The 17,856-nt window shown below is 48.1% G+C and overlaps 1 protein-coding gene across 1 annotated transcript in view; it reads left to right on the top strand.

Moving 5' to 3' along the window:
- LOC124771007 (solute carrier family 22 member 6-like) overlaps positions 1-17,856 on the top strand; it is a gene marked incomplete at its 3' end in the record, with an annotated part of 85,725 nt that overhangs the window by 33,078 nt on the left and 34,791 nt on the right. The window contains exon 2 of the mRNA XM_047249265.1: positions 2,260-2,501. Coding sequence (XP_047105221.1) covers positions 2,260-2,501 — 242 coding nt within the window. The remainder of the gene's footprint in view (positions 1-2,259; positions 2,502-17,856) is intronic.

Below are 17,856 nucleotides of genomic sequence, written 5' to 3'. Positions count from 1 at the left end.
CCGTAAAGAGCACACAGAATATATGGACTTCCCTGGTCCTGAGTGGAGCCCTGGACATGCAGGTGAAGAGCTGAGTGCCAGATCGGGGAGGGGATATTTCCTCCTGCGAGTCGCTCCGGAAGGGCTCCAGATGAAGTCAGCCTGCTATCAAATAAGCGGGTATCTTTTCTGGGGGTGTAAATCGACCAGGGAGATGGGCCCACCATCCTCAACATTCTCGTGCCACGGTAACGAGAGGCTGCACCCTACTTGGAGTCAGGCGAATATCCCAGTCACGGGGTACACTACATACTGTACTTCTTCTTGCTACTATACTGCGTAGAAACAATACTGGAAATATCGTTATTTACTATCCTTACTGGTCGTGCAGTTTTAATAACCAGCAGAGTAGCTGCATTGCTGACGAAGATTGTTCCTGTACTTCAGTGTCTCTGTAGAGGGTTGGCAGGGGGCTTTATTATACAGGGTGTTACAAAAAGGTACAGCCAAACTTTCAGGAAACATTACTCACACACAAATAAAGAAAAGATGTCATGTGGACATGTGTCCGGAGACGCTTAATTTCCATGTTAGAGCTCGTTTTATTACTTCTCTTCAAACCACATTAATCATGGAATGGAAACACACAGCAACAGAACGTACCAGCGTGACTTCAAACACTTTGCTACAGGAAATGTTCAAAATGTCCTCCGCTAGCGAGGATACACGCATCCACGCTCCGTGGCATGGAATCCCTGATGCGCTGATGCAGCCCTGGAGAATGGCGTATTGTATCACAGCCGTCCACAATACGAGCACGAAGAGTCTCTACATTTGGTACCGGGGTTGCGTAGACAAGAGCTTTCAAATGCCCCCATAAATGAAAGTCAAGAGGGTTGAGGTCAGGAGAGCGTGGAGGCCATGGAATTGGTCCGCCTCTACCAATCCATCGGTCACCGAATCTGTTGTTGAGAAGCGTACGAACACTTCGACTGAAACGTGCAGGAGCTCCATCGTGTGTGAACCACATGTGTCGTACTTGTAAAGGCACACGTTCTAGCAGCACAGGTAGAGTATCCCGTATGAAATCGTGATAACGTGCTCCATTGAGCGTAGGTGGAAGAACATGGGGCCCAATCGAGACATCAACAATGCCTGCCGAAACGTTCACAGAAAATCTTGTGTTGATGACGTGATTGCACAATTGCGTGCGGATTCTCGTCAGCCCACACATGCTGATTGTGAAAATTTACAATTTGATCACGTTGGAATGAAGCCTCATCCGTAAAGAGAACATTTGCACTGAAATGAGCATTGACACATTGTTGGATGAACCATTCGCAGAAGTGTACCCGTGGAGGCCAATCAGCTGCTGATAGTGCCTGAACACGCTGTACACGGTACGGAAACAACTGGTTCTCCCGTAGCACTCTCCATACAGTGACGTGGTCAGCGTTACCTTGTACAGCAGCAACTTCTCTGACGCTGACAATAGGGTTATCGTCAACTGCACGAACAATTTATTCGTCCATTGCAGGTGTCCTCGTCGTTCTAGGTCTTCCCCAGTCGCGAGTCATAGGCTGGAATGTTCCGTGCTCCCTAAGAGGCCGATCAATTGCTTCGAACGTCTTCCTGTCGGGACGCCTTCGTTCTGGAAATCTGTCTCGATACAAACGTACCGCGCCACGGCTATTGCCCGTGCTAATCCGTACATGAAATCGGCATCTGCCAACTCTGCATTTGTAAACATTGCACTGACTGCAAAACCACGTTCGCGATGAACACTAACCTGTTGATGCTACGTACTGATGTGCTTGATGCTAGTACTGTAGAGCAATGAGTCGCATGTCAACACAAGCACCGAAGTCAACATTACCTTCCTTCAATTGGGCCAACTGGCGGTGAATCGAAGAAGTACAGTACATACTGACGAAACTAAAATGAGCTCTAACATGGAAAGTAAGCATTTCCGGACACATGTCCACATAACATATTTTCTTTATTTGTGTGTGAGCAATGTTTCCTGAAAGTTTGGCCGTACCTTTTTGTAACACCCTGTATACCAGCTTATACGTTCCTACACTAGCGGCCACTGCACCTCCTTTGTTAGGTGGAGGAATTCCAGCTACGACGTAGACTTTGTCCATTGGCGTCGTCTGAGGATACTTTCCGACTACAGTTACCTGCAGGTTTCACGAAAGAACACGTCCACCTGTTTCGTGTGTGCTGACTTTACCCCAACGCTGGACAGTTGAGTGACCCCGGCTGCCGGTGTTCCAGGACGGGGAGCGCGAGCCGGAGGCTGGCGGCGACGGCCTGGAGGCGGCGCTGTGGCGGCTGGGGCGGCCCGGCCGCTTCCTCTGGTCGGTCTTCCTGCTTTGCTCGCTGCCCGGCGTCTTCAACATGTGGCACCTCACCTCGTACGTCTTCCAGGGCTACCGCGTCGACCACTGGTGCCACGTGGAGGCGCTCAGCGCCCGGGGCTGGAGCGAGGCCCAGGTGCGAAACATCTCCGGACAAGGGTGAGGCTCCACGCAGCAGGCTGCTTCCTTGTCCTCCTCCTCCAGTGCTGTGGGCGAGCTTTCGGCCTCCACAACTACACGGCCAGCCACAACTTCACTGACAAAATTTCCAAGCGTCGTCCGCGGACGTTATCTGACTACATCGCCTGAAGCACCAAAACACACGGTCTGACGTCAATGTAACTTCGTACACGTCCACACCACCGGCGGGTATGTACATGGATACAGCTGCAGTTCCCCGTGGTAGGTAGAATGGCCAGTAGAGTGCATCAGCGTCGGTCGTGTGTGGTTTAGTTTCCAGACGTTGTAGGGTATACAGATAGAATTACCTAAAACTTGCACTGCAAATATTGAGGAAATGGGAACTGCTACTGACGTGCGGTTTTCACAGAATGGATCGGTAGTCAGGGGATCGTATTGTTAGCCAAAAACAGATTAAAATAATGTTTTGTGGAAACGAGCACTTTTTAAAAAAATGAAACCATGCCTAATCCCATTAGCAAACTAAAACCGTGATTAATTAGAATGTCAGTGACGCTTGTTGCAGAATTCTAGTGCGAGCCATTTACGAGATGTAGTATTCTGAAAAGTTTACACAGCGACACTGGTTTGTGGGATTCAGCCTGCGTTGCTGCTTTGTACGATGTTGCTTTAATGTGCTTGTGTTGAAAGGTCCCCTTAGAAAAAATAATGGACTGTGCTGATAAACCTCTTACATTATTTGATTTTCAAACAGCTGAGCAGGACTGAACGCACTCGCACATTTCGCTCTTTACCTATTCTGATCAACACTAAACTGACACACAGTATTTTTAGCGCAACGCAATCTGACTTTAAATAATCCCTACAAAAGAATGGCCCTGACTAACATTAACCTATACCTTTCACAAATCACCTAACTCACAAAAATCTTCGTTACTCGAACTCCTGCAATACAGCGAGCACCAATACTGCCAGCTAAATAAAAGATTCTAACTACTGATGTCACTAACTACTGATAAGCATAGTTAGCAAATGAAAGATTTTGATAGAGAATAAACAATGTATTCACCTTAATACTGTTCAAAAGTCATAATACATAGCAGTTCATGGCATCCAGTCTTACAAATTTACTGTCTCTGATGGACACACGTCCAGATCATCCGCTCTCAAAACTCCGCCATCTCACTCCCCACATCCACCACTGCTGGCGGCTCACCTCCAACTGCGCAACGCTACGCGCTGTTAGCAGCCAACTGCCCAACTCTACAATAGCATATACTCCAACAATGCAAACCAACCACAGCCGTCAGACAGAACAGTCAGTGATTTTCATAGAGAGCGCTACGTGGCGTTACCAACATAAAAACCTAAACAGCCTACTTACAGTGTCCCCAGTGAGTGCATTGCGACTTGCTACTCAGTTGGTGTGTGACAGTCCAAGCAGTAGGTGGTGTATGGAGAGTGTAGGAAGAATGTTCGTTATTGTACGGTGTATGCGACAAGATATCGCAATACACGCCAACCATTTCGGCAGTTATTTACCAAGCTTTTCGGCCAGTCAGGTGTAACTGGTAGTTTAACACACAGCGTAAGAGAGGGAAACAAGTGACGACAGAAGAAGAGAAAATTAATGTTCTTGGTGCTCTTGCAGTTGATGAGCACGTTAGCTCAGGCGCAACCGCAGAGGAACCAGCACGGGTCAGGCAAGCGCCCTACACTCTCTCCATCGACACAGGTTCCACCCCTACCACATCTCTCTCCATCAGGAGTCGCATGAGAACAGTTATGAGAATCGTTTTGACTTCTGTGCATGGGCATTAAGACAGGATACGCTAGATGTACCACGTATCTTGTTCAGCGATGAAGCCACACGCGTTTGTTATTCATGGCCAGGTAAACCGCCGAAAAATGCATTATTGCATTGCTGACAATCCCCGTTGGCTTCGTCATATGGAACGTCAGCGTACATGGAGTGTATGGGATAGTTAACCATCAACTCGTGGGCCCGTTTTTCATAGATGGAACATTAAACGCGCACAAGTGTCGCAGCCACCTAACAGACCATTTTCTACGGATACTCTCCTTTGAAGGCTGGGAGGAACGTGTGGTGCCGTCTGATGGCTGTCCAGCCCAACTACACGATGTACACGGCATGTCTTCACCAGTTGTTTCCAAATAGCTAGACCGGACGCAGCGGACCTGTACCTTGGCCGGCCTTTTGCCCGGATTTGACGGCTGTAGACTTTTTCTGTGGGGAAAGCTGAAAGACGCTGCCTGCAAAGACGTACCAACTGTACCCTATCATATGCAGTGACATACTTCTGCCGCGCGGGATTAGCCGAGCGGTCTCAGGCGCGCCAGTCATGGACTGTGCGGCAGGTCCTGGCGGAGGTTCGAGTCCTCCCTCGGGCATGGCTGTGTATGTGTTTGTCCTTAGGATAATGTAGGTTAGGTAGTGTGTAAGCTTAGGGACTGATGACCTTAGCAGTTAAGTCCCATAAGATTTCACACACATTTGAACATTTTTTGACATACTGCTGTAGCCTGCTCGGACATTTCCGCTGGAATGCTAGTACGCGTGCAGCAGTCGTTCAATACCTGAGAGGAAGCTTGCATTGCCGCTGCCGGTGGCCATTTTGATCGCAGCCTGTGACGGTCAGTTGTCTCGTTACTGGTCAGAATGCCAGACTGCGCATAACTAGTGTGTGCAGCTGTATCGTCCTTTAATGTGTGCACCACAGGTATTGTAGAAGGGTCGGCGTGGAAACTTTTAAAAATACGGTATCTCTAAAAACGACCCATACTAGAATGCTGCAACAAGCATAGCTGACATTCTTATTTACCCTACTTTTAGTTCGTTAATATCAATAGGCAGTGTTCCATAAAAAAAGTGTATATTTAGACAAAAATACTTTGTAAGTGTTACTACAATCTGTTGATGGGCTAACAATACGAGCCCCTGATCCTATTCTATCAAAACTGCACGTCAATAGTAGTTTCCATTGCCGCAATAATTTCTGTGCGAGTTTCAGGTGATTGACCCTGTACGAAGGGCTTGGAGAGCGTCAGATAGTGAGAGATTACTGTGAAGGAAACGGAAATTCCGCGTACCCGTGTAAGACTGCGTTATCAGCACCTGACTGACTGTTTCCAAGGGGCTGCATTGTGGGTCTGCGTTTGGACGGATGGTAGAATCGTGTATCTAGATCCGCGAGACCTGAGTTTGTCCCGACCCACTTACGGGAATGCAGCTGGGTGATGTTGTCGACACCCTCCGATATTTCGACAGGAGCAGATAGCTGCTGAAATTAGCTAGTAACCTTATAAACAGAGGTGGTGGTTTTTGTTTAAATTCTGCATGGCATCCCGGGCTCTCCTTCGCCAAAAAATAGAGGGATAGAATTAATGCTACCTCAGCCACTGATTATTAATTTCAGTGTCGACAATTTATGAAGTCGATATTTTTTTGGTTTGTGTTGGCGCTAGCGTTTAGTGTGTCTGACCGAGTTTTATCTTCCCGGACTTTCTCTAAAAACCGAGATTTTAAATTCCTTTGCACAGCGTCTACTTTCTGCAGTCAGGCCTTGATGGTGGCAGGGTGTGCTCCTGTCGAAGTATGGGCGGTTGTCGACGACGTCACCCTGTTGCGTTCCCGTTATTTCAACAGTATGCAGACTGTTGCGAGGTTTCGGTGAAGCGCGTCTGCACATTACAAGGGGGGCGCACTGTAACGTCTGCGCCTGTTGTTTGAGAACAAGTGATGGTCTGCCTGTAACGTTCTGTGTCATACCGACTCTTTGATCTGAGACTAGCAGCGGTCGAACTAGGGAATTACCGTCCCATGCGTTGGCTGCCGTTATCACAACAACACAAACGACTAAGTTTGAAGCGGTGTCGTGAGAAGGCAGCGTGGATTGTTGATGAATGGCGTCGCATTGTTTAGCGGTGAATCACGGTTCTAAATTTCCCTTGTGAACATCGTCGGCGAATGTGTCAGCGGCCTGGACAGAGGTTCCATTTCTCCAGTGTTCCGGAGACGCAGCGTGCTGTTACTGCTGGCGTCACGGTATGGGGAGCTATTGGGTGTGGCTTCCAGTCACGACTTGGTAGTGGTTGAAGGAACTCTTGTCGCACAACAGTCAGTCACGGACATCCTGCGCATGCGACAGTTTCGTGGCGCCATTTCCCAACAAGACATTGCTTGTCTACACATGCTACGTCTCTCTGTGAACAATATCTGAGGCTGTGTGGCTATCTCGGACGTAAACTTCATCCCAGCGCCAGAACCTGAGGTATCAAGGACCAGTTGCAACCTCTCGTGCGGCAGCTTGCCTCACAACTGTTGCAACAGCTTTGTCAGCCTTCCCAACTGAATCAACGCTTACATCCAGGCCAGAGGTGGTGTAACGTCATAGTGATAAGTGGATTCATACTGCCAGATTATCTGTAAATTGACTGGATTTTGTAATCACTGAAATAACAGTACACACTCGTGAAGCACCTGCACGGTGGTAGCCTCCTGACCACGCAGGGATCGCACCGTTGGTGTGCGCACTGCTCGCTCCCCACGTGAGCCACGGAGTGTGTGGCCGTCCTGACTGTGGCACGTGAACTCCTGGAAACAGACTGCTGGCCACGTAGCCATCGCTATGGCAAGGTGGCGCCCACGAGGAGAGCGACCGTTTGGATTGGGTAGTACCATGGCAGATAGTTCGCACATGAAGCGACTTGAACTTTCTCCTGCTTGTGGTCACAAGGCTCCAGTCTCTTTGCGTGGAAAGGCCGCGGATGATTCAACGAAGTGTGATTCCAATGCGTTCCCTTCCTTGATCGCGCCGTGGGAGGAATAAAGGACTAGACGACAAGGAGCAAAATCCCCCCCCCCAATAACTGGTCCGTACCACGACCAAAGGGGACACCTTATTGGCCACAATGCCTTCAATTTTTGTCGAACACATTGAGGACACACAGTCATCTCTAAGACGAAGACCATTTCCATGCTGATTAAAACGTCGTCTCCTGCCCGGTGACAGGCGCTGCTCTCTCGTGAAAAGTTGGGTGACAATCCCGTGACTGTCACTGCCTACAAGAGTCCAGGGTGTCACCTTTTACAGTGATATTATTTTGCAATCTGATGATAAAGTGTGCATCAATTTAGAGCGATGGGGTGTGACTTCATCCGTCGCATCCATAGAGGACCAAGGCAAAACACAGCTCCTAACGGGGTCTTCATCTTGGCTTTCGAGGATGATGAATTTCCTGAGATGGTGAAGGTGATGGTCTACCAGTGTGACGTTAAACCCCATGTTCCTCCTCTTCTGAGATACTTTAGGTATATGAAGTTTGGACATACGTCTTCTCGTTGCACCACTACCCCTGCCTTCATTATTGTGGATGTCCACTGCGTGCGAACGTTCCATGTACCCTGTCCGCAGCTCGTGGTCTCGCGGTCACGTTCTCGCTTCCCGAGCACGGGGTCCCGAGTTAGATTCCTGGTGGGGTCAGGGATTTTCATCTGCCTCGCGATGACTGGGTGTTCGTGTCGTCATCATCATTTCATCATCATTCCTGAAAGTGGCGACATTGGACTGAGCACAGTTTGGGAATTTGTACTGGTGCTGATGACCGAGCAGTTCAGCGCTCTACAAACCAGTCATCATCATCATCATCCACATACCCTCCCCCCATCTGTGTAAACTTCTGTGAGTTCCACTCTCCCTGCTCACCAGATTGCTCCATTTTTAATCGTGAGTAGACAATCCAGGAGTATCAGACACTGGAAAAGCTCGCACATGAAAAAATTATGGATGTCTTCATCGCACACAAATGTAATAATCTTACGCTATGGTGTCTCCTCCTGTGTCGACGGTGCTTTCCCCTGTTTCACCTCTTACAGTGACCCTTCAGAGCCGCCTGCTAATACGTGCCACTCCCCCCACCCCAGGTGATTGGGCGCCCTTCTGGAACTTCCACTGCACCTACTTTGGGAGCATTGGCTCCTCACCTGTTGGGGACAACAGCTCCCATTACCCAGCTGGAGGTGCCTCATCCTTCTCCAGTTTCTCTAGCTAGGAAGAGGTGCATCGTAACTTATCCTTGCACAATTACTGCTGGTCCACAACCAGGCGCCAGCCGGTGGCAGAAGGAACCACAGGCTGCTGGCTGTCAGACTTCACGTTATTCCTCTCTCTATGAAACAGTTCGGGGAAACCTTCTCAGTCCTCATTTTCAGAGGAGGAGCAGGACAGGAAGTACTCCTCTAAGACGAAGAAAACCAGTGGTCTCCACGCGACCGGACTCCGTGCCCTTTATTGGCAGTCTGTCTGATCCTCCAGTGGAATCCTTTTCCCCCTCCAAAGTGTTTGGGAGTAAGGAAATTGTTTTCAGTCAGGAACTATCGGATTCCACGCTCAGTATGCCGCTATCCAGCAATCTCTCCGTTCGGTAGAACACATTTGTCTGACCAGGGCACGGAGAGAAGCAACCGATGCAGTGTTCCTGCACCTCGAGAAAGCATTTGACTCAGTCTGGCATGATGGCCTAATTTACAACCTAGATGAAATAGTGTGCGCAGAACACACAGTCTGGATCACTGACTCCTTCCTCATGCGACGACAGTTCTTCGTAAGAAACGGAGCAGGTCCAACCAGACACGGCATATTGCAACAGGTGTCCTGCAAGGCTGTGTTTTAGGTCCTGTCCTTTATGCTATCTACACGAATGACATTCCTAAGCAGATTGGCGAAGAGATTGTTCTCTATGCAATGACACCATCATTTAAAAAAGTAGTCGCAGCTTCCTCCAAATAAATCACGAACTTCAGATTATGGAGCGATGTACTCCATGGAAGGTCAGGGTCAACCCACCAAAATAAAGCTCCCTCATCGTCAACTCACAGTTGACGGCAGGGAGTTTATTTGTAGAAACTCTTTCACATACGTGGGCCTTGAGATCGATCGACGCCGAACGTGGAACAAACATCTCAGCACTGCAGAAAACAGAGGCTGCGCTCTTTTCTGTGGGTTGTATGCCACCCTCAAAGGTTACGGACTAACCAGTCAGTGGAAACTCCTCCTTGTGCCAGCTCATGCTTTCGGTCTGGGGAGTGTGGTCTATGGCGTCAGGCACAACACTAACAAGACTGCAGCTTCTCCAATACAAAGATTTCCGTGTCATCTCAGACACTAGCAGATACGTCCCCAACACACGTACAAGAGAGCTCTTAGGCCAACCCACCATCTACACACTTATTCAGGATAAATCCACAAAATTTTACGAAGCCACATAAACTTCGCCTCACACTCTCATTCAAAATTTAGAGCAAGAACCAACAGAAGCTTCTCACAGATGCCCAGAATTACCCTTTACGAGCCACTTTAGGGACCAATAAGATACACAAAACATTTCCACGAAATCCCGCAGCGCGTTGTGAAGTCAGACGGGCACAGCCCGAGCGCATCCGTAGCCTTCGGCGTGGCAGCTGTACAAACAGCTGAGCACAGCGCCGTCGCCGTCGTTCCACTCTTCCAGTCTTCCCAGTGAACCCGTATATAGGATGCAAAGTGCCCAGTTATTCATTAGTATACTTATCTACACTGGTGTGTTTCACTCGTTAATGTTCAACAGACATTGGCGTAAAACCAAATCCGGTACAGAACCGAACAGTACTGAGTGCTAGCTTTAGTAGAAACTGCTCATTCATGCTGTCAACAGCAAGTTTCGTGAGTCACTGGAAAAAGTTGAACAAAACAGACACACAGAGCATACCGTTGATCGTTCAAATGGTTCAAATGGCTCTGAGCACTATGGGACTCAACTGCTGAGGTCATTAGTCCCCTAGAACTTAGAACTACTTAAACCTAACTAACCTCAGGACCTCACTCACATCCATGCCCGAGGCAGGATTCGAACCTGCGACCGTAGCGGTCGCTCGGCTCCAGACTGTAGCGCCTAGAACCGCACGGCCACTCCGGCCGGCATACATACCGTTGATACTTGCTCTGTTGTGTAGATGCTCTGTGCAGCACAGATCCAGAAATACACTTTCCGATCAAACCTAACTAGAGATCTATGTTACCTGGAATTGACCACTAGACGCCACGAGATGCGAACTAGCTGTTACGAAAGGAGGGAGTGTTGTGCTGTCAGTGGACAAGCAGTAACGGCAGGTCAGTTCAGTGGCTCCGAACGTAGTCTAGTCACTGGATGTCATCAGGCCTGTTAAACTAGCCCGAGTCGCCTCTTGGTGTCGCGACTGTGAAGTGGGAACGCGAAGCAAAATCACAGTTAAAGCTAGACCACACAAAAAGAAGCCTGAAATCAGCTGAAGGGATGACTCCTGTGTTCCAAAGTGCGACCAGCAGCCCACCTAGCACAATGTCTCTGCGCAGGAAGTTAACGAGAGTGGGGTACGGTAGCCGGCCGCGGTGGTCGTGCGGTTCTAGGCGCTGCAGTCCGGAACCGCAGGACTGCTACGGTCGCAGGTTCGAATCCTGCCTCGGGCATGGATGTGTGTGATGTCCTTAGGTTAGTTAGGTTTAAGTAGATCTAAGTTCTAGGGGACTGATGACCTAAGATGTTAAGTCCCATAGTGCTCAGAGGCATTTTTTGGGGTACGGTGGTGGAGCGCCTACTCGTGCTCTACGTATCTCTGCAGCCAGTGGTGAGCGGCGCCTGAGGTGGTGTGCAGAACTCTGACACTGTACAGTGGTCGACTGGAAATGAGTGATGTGGGGAGACGATTCGCGCTGTACCCTGTGGCAGTCCGATGGAAGGCTGTAGCTTTGGCGAATGCCTCGACAACGTTACCTGCCGTCATGTGTAGTGCAAGAGTCAAGTACAGAGGAGGAGGAGGAGGAGGAGGAGGAGGAGGTGGTGGTGGTGTCACGATGTGGGAGGTGTATTTCATGGTTAGGGAGTGGTCCCTTATTGGCATTAGCACTTAAGGAAATCCTAAATGCGGAGTATTATAAACATATTTTACCGGATTTTGTGCGGTAGAAGAACAGTTCGGAGGTCGTTTCTATATGTCAGCATGACGATGAGTCCTGTGACAAAGCACCAGCTGTGAGGCCATGGTGTGCGCAGACTGACGTTCTTAAACAAACCTGCCCGGACTCCCAGTCCGAACCCACCTCTCGGATGAGTCAGAAACGTCGATTCCGCTCTAGGCCCCAAAGTGGATCATCGTTAGGTTCTCTGTATCGGCTCTTGGGGAAGAGTGGGCTCTCATTCCTCCACAGACATTTAGACACCTCACTGAAAGTGGCAGCAGAGTACAAGCAGTCATAAAGCCGAAGAGTGGACACATCCAGTATTGTCCAATAACAGGTGTCTAGATACTTTTGAGCAGATAGTGTAAACGTAGGCAAGAAATCATACTAAATTCAGTTATTCTGTAACGAGGCACCGGAGACCACGGGTTTTTATAGCAAAATAGAAAATTTCCCTGAAGAACTTCATGAATTGTACCGCTAGAGTTCCCATTCCGTTTGTATACGCCACTTCTCGGCCTACACCCTGAGTCACTCGGTAGGCCTACTTCCAATACTGCTGTCATCGTCTCTCCCTTTCCTTATTACAATCGCGAATGGAACGAACGAAGAAAGGCTGCCGATAGGCCTTCACATTACCTGGAAACTCTGAGTTCCCCCTGACGTCTCTTCCCGAGATACTACAAAAATATACCGACAATCTTCGAGGGTTTGTAAAGGGCGTCTCGGGGATCAATTTTAGGATGCGAAGCCATGTCCAAAACGATATCCAACGACACTACAAAGCGTCTGATTCACAGGACCAACCTTGCTTTTACCCTAGGCCACCCTATTCGGCAGCAAAAGTTTACCTTGGATGATGACGCTGTGCGTACCAGTCTCCGCAATGCTGCGGCAGTCTCCAGTGCATCAGACATCGCTTACCTTCCTAAATCCCGTCAGGCCCATCGCGCCACCGTACAAACTCCTGTTTCCTGCCTAAGGGATTGCCTCGCAGTGAGTGGTTGCCCCCATAAATTGAACACACCGCACCTCCTTTGCATGACGTGGCTCGCGTCCTCAGTTGGCCTTTGAAGACACCTTCTCCTACCCGTCGAAGTCTGTCGGTGTGTTTTCGTTACGCCATGTATCTAGGAGGAAGCAGAATGTTCGCTGACCCGTTTTGGAACGTCCGCTCTCGGGATTTGAGTAATAGATCCCCGCGTGATGTATAACGCCTCACTTACAGCGTCTGACAATGCAATTTGACAGGTGTCTGTAGCGTTACTCGCGATTACTGAACAAACACTTGACCAAACAGGACGTTTTAATCCAACCTGATAAGTAAAGAAAAGTCGTAAGACGAAATGCGTAAACAGTCACTGTTTATTTAACAAGCTTTTCAATCTGAGTGTTTCAGTTCGCGATAACAGCACACGTCACTATTGTTGACATAAGTCCGCAGATGCCTGTCATCTCTACTGCTAGGCCCGCATCTCGTGGTCGTGCGGTAGCGTTCTCGCTTCCCACGCCCGGGTTCCCGGGTTCGATTCCCGGCGGGGTCAGGAATTTTCTCTGCCTCGTGGTGACTGGGTGTTGTGTGATGTCCTTAGGTTAGATAGGTTTAAGTAGTTCTAAGTTCTAGGGGACTGATGACCATAGATGTTAAGTCCCATAGTGCTCAGAGCCATTTGAACCATTTTTTGTTGACATAAAATTTCTGCTGTGGTTAATGTCATTCTGCTCTCTTTGTAAACGACCAAGAATTTCTTGAATCGTCGCAGATGATAATTTCAGCTTCTTACTAATGTCACGTGATGGTTAAGCACATGGGCCCCTTTTCATTAGAATACATCATTTAAAATCTCTAAAAATATCTTCACTCATTGTTTTCTCACCATGTTTCCCATACTTTTTTATCGGCTGCTCCATATCGGTTACTACTCCGCGTAGCGCCCCACTTACACTCTCCCTAATGCCCACCGGTATCGACCGACCGCCGTGTCATCCTCTGCTTCAGTGTGGCTTCAAGAGGTTGTTGTTGTTGTGGTCTTCAGTGTAGAGACTGGTTTGATGCAGCTCTCCATGCTACTCTATCCTGTGCAAGCTTCTTCGTCTCCCAGTACCTACTGCAACCTACATCCTTCTGAATCTGCTTAGTGTATTCATCTCTTGGTCTCGCTCTACGATTTTTACCCTCCACGCTGCCCTCCAATGCTAAATTTGTGATCCCTTGATGCCTCAGAACATGTCCTACCAACCAGTCCCTTCTTCCTGTCAAGTTGTGCCACAAACTCCTCTCCTCCCCAATTCTATTCAATACCTCCTCATTAGTTATGTGATCTACCCATCTAATCTTCAGCATTATTCTGTAGCACCAAATTTCGAAAGTTTCTGTTCTCTTCTTGTCCAAACTATTTATCGTCCGTGTTTCATTTCCATACAAATACTTTCAGAAATTACTTCCTGACACTTAAATCTATACTCGATGTTAGCAAATTTCTCTTCTTCAGAAACTCTTTCCGTGCCATTGCCAGTCTACATTTTATATCCTCTCTACTTCGACCATCATCAATTATTTTGCTCCCCAAATAGCAAAACTCCTTTACTACTTTAAGTGCCTCATTTCCTAATCTAATTCCCTCAGCATCACCCGACTTAATTCGACTACATTCCATTATCCTGGTTTTGCTTTTGTTGATGTTCCTTATATTCTCCTTTCAAGACACTGTCCATTCCCTTCAACTGCTCTTCCAAGTCCTTTGCTGTCTCTGACAGAATTACAATGTCATCGGCGAACCTCAAAGTTTTTATTTCTTCTCCATGGATTTTAATACCTACTCCGAATTTTTCTTTTGTTTCCTTTACTGCTTGCACAATATACAGACTGAATAACATCGGAGAGAGGCTACAACCCTGTCTCACACCCTTCCGAAACACTGCTTTCCTTTCATACCCCTCGACTCTTATAACTGCCATCTGGTTTCTGTACAAATTGTAAATAGCCTTTCGCTCCCTGTATTTTACCCCTGCCACCTTCAAGAGGTACAATTTCACAAATGATAACGTGAGAATGCAGATTTCACTACGCAATCAACTTAGTAGGCGTGTTTTTGGAACTCGATGAAGCTCACTACACTGCTTGGCGGCTTAACCTCGTAATAGCTCTACCGCTGGGGTTGTCTGTAGACGCCTTCCCATCTTCAACCTTAAGTTTTTGAGCAATTGGTTCTCCAGGTACAGAGTCAGAAAGCTCATTCACAGGTTCCGACCGGAAATGACGTCCCCCAGGAAAGCATCCTCAGAGTCAACGTATTTTCAGTCACAATAAATAGCACAACGCCCACAATAAGGATACTAGTATAGTGCTCCCCACGCTTTGATGACTTTTACTATCTTTTGCGCCCTGCAACAGTAACGCAATTGCAACTGGTACTAAAGAGGTAGGAATAAAGAACACGGCGCGCTGGTTTTAGGAGAGATTCAGTGTTTCCTTTGCGTGTCCTCTTAGTTTCCACACCCGAGGGGTCCGAGAGTAATTTCCACTTTGAAACGACTTCGCTCTTGAGATGCTGACAGCTCGACTCCCCCAGTATTATAAGACTTGCGAAATGTTCGGGTTTGTTAAGGGTCGCAATGTACGGAGCAGTAGGTCGTACACCTTTAAACAATTCTGACGCTTTCCGTGTTTCTAGAAAATGAATTCACAAACTGATGGTCAATAAGGAAACCGTCTTAGGATCTGTGAGAGTACAGATCTTGTCGCAGTTGATCTGGAGCAAATTGTAGCTTTTACCCACGTCTAAAGTCTCCTTCCACCATGGTCACAATCAACGTCTACAATTACACTAAACTTAACACTGCAAGAAAGACTGTACCCCAGATTACACTTTGGTGACAAAATTCACGGGGTAACTCCTAATATCGTGTCGGACAGCCTTTTGCCCGACATAGTGCAGCAGCTCCACGTGGAATGGACTTATTAATACGTCGTTGCAGAACTATTGAGCCCTGCTGTCTCTTTAACCGTCCACAATTGGGAAAGTGTTGCCATTGCGGGGTTTTGTGCACGAACTGGTATCTCGATTGCGTCCCACAAAAATTGGATCGGATACACCTTGAGCGCTCTCTCTGATGCCGCCTCCGGAGCAACTGCAACAAACGTCTCCGTGCTGACAGTCAGTGGTGCTGGTCAGGTCGTCACGCTGTCTGTCCATTTCCTGTACTTAAATCTCTAATTTTGTTTTGTATTGTTTTTTGTAAGTTGAAACAGCTGCTGATGACTCATTGTCACTGCCATTCTGCCATTCTACGTGGCGGGACGCGGACGACAACACACCCGACACTCGAGGGTGTGTCCGGATGCGCACGACTACCTTGATGTAAATGTGGGATTGTGTGTGTGTGTGTGTGTGTGTGTGTGTGTGTGTGTGTGTGTGTGTGTGTAAATGAGTGTGGGTGTGTACATACAGGTATATTTGAGGGACCAGGGTGACGGCCAAGAGACAATCTGTGGAAAATACGACCCGCTTTATAATAAAGGCAGCGGGGCTGAATGCGGGCAGGAGTGGGAAAAAAGTGTTAGTGTTGATACTACCTGAAATGCAAACAAGGCATTTCCAGCGGTTTTGCAGGAAGATACGGTGCAGTCCCGATAGTGCACCATCTTTCCGCTTCGGATTCTGGCATGTGCTGATAGGAGTGTCTGTTTGTTACGCGACTCATAACACGACCTTGTCACAAACAAACACGCAAATGTGATTTCAGAATGAGAAACCTGCCGTGTTCTCTCTCCTTTATACAGTAGGGTAGATGCGCTCACTCCTACCTACGTCTCAAAATGGACTAATTCACGGAATGATGTAGCCAGAGAGGTGAAAAATGACGCACGTGCCTCGAATGACATGGGGGTTTTATTCAAAGGAAAATAAATGCACAAACTGGTCAGCGGATGGCGCTGGTCAGCAAGACGCCAGTGACGCCGTGTGAGAATTGTGTACAAAATGAGCTTCAGTGAGATAGGGAGTCAGATGCGCCAGCTGTAACTTAACAAGCAAGGGCACTGTCATCGAAGCTTCACTATCAGACTGGAGAATGCACTACTGCAGCTTTACGATCGCCGCGCGGAGTGGCCGCGCTTAGAGCTCCGGTAACAAGTGTAGTGTGAAGAAAAAAATAATAATGTAGTTTGAAGTTTAGTTATTCAGACGATCGGCCCCATAGTGGGCTCTGAGACTTCAGCAAGAAATGGAGACTTCAGCGAGTTCATCTCCGCTTGATGTCGGCGCTCCTCAAGTCGCAATGGTGTTCAGGGAGCACTAAGATATACCCTCCATCGCCATTCGTACAAAATCTACCATCGTCAGGGATTGTTAGCCACCGATTTTGTGACGCGGAGAGCATTTGCGGTGTGAGCACTTAAAAAACGGGGGAACATCGCGATTGGTCGTGTAATGTGTTAGTGACCGACGAAGTCCATTTCAGACTCAGAGGGTCTGTCAACACCCACAACTGCAGAATTTCGGTTACCTAAAAATCGTAGAACTGTCGTCGAAGCCGCATTGTATGACGAGGAAGTCACAATTTACCACATTGGTCATGATCGGACCCTTTTCCTCCGAGGAAACGCAGGATGCTGATTTTCAAACTGTCAGTGTCATGGATGCGACGTATTCAGATATGTTACAGAATCTCATCGTCGCTAGGCTGAGAAACACCTGCTGGAAGGCACGGCTATTACTCAGGACAGTGCTTCATCACATATTGCTACATGTGCGAGAGATCCCTCGCGCACATCGTTTGGTGAGGATCGTGTGCTGAGCCGACACGTCCGCCATGTTTGGCCTCCCCCAGTCCCCAGACCTCGAACCGTCTCATTATTGGTTTTGGGTTACCGAAAGTCGGAAGTCTACCGCGACGTCAGACCTCATTAGAGACGCTGAAGGACGACATCCTACGGCAATTTCTCATCACATCTACTAATGTGTTGTACAGTGCTGTTGACAACATTGTCGCTCGACTACAGGTATTGTTAATGAATGACGGCCGAAATGTTGAGCATTTATTATAAAATACATCGCGTTTCCTAAGTCAGCTGTTATGCTAATTATCATTTTTGTATCATGATGCGCCATCTGTAGGTCATTTTGTGCACTTTCTTTGGTTTCAATAAACTCTCATCTCATTTCAATTTTTATCTCTCTGCATACATTATTCCTTGAAGTCTGCCGGCCGTTGTGGCAGAGCGGTTCTAGACGCTTCAGTCTGGAACCGCGCGACCGCTACCGTCGCAGGTTCGAATCCTGCCTCGGGCATGGGCGTGTGTGATGTCCTTAGGTTAGTTAGGTTTATGTAGTTCTAAGTTCTAGGGGACTGATGACCTCAGAAGTTAAGTCCCATAG

The sequence above is a fragment of the Schistocerca piceifrons genome, unplaced genomic scaffold (genome assembly GCF_021461385.2).
Source record: "Schistocerca piceifrons isolate TAMUIC-IGC-003096 unplaced genomic scaffold, iqSchPice1.1 HiC_scaffold_854, whole genome shotgun sequence".
NCBI classification, from domain to species: domain Eukaryota; kingdom Metazoa; phylum Arthropoda; class Insecta; order Orthoptera; family Acrididae; genus Schistocerca; species Schistocerca piceifrons.
Note: the sequence above shows the minus strand (reverse complement) of the source record. Positions and strands in the feature narration are given on the sequence as shown.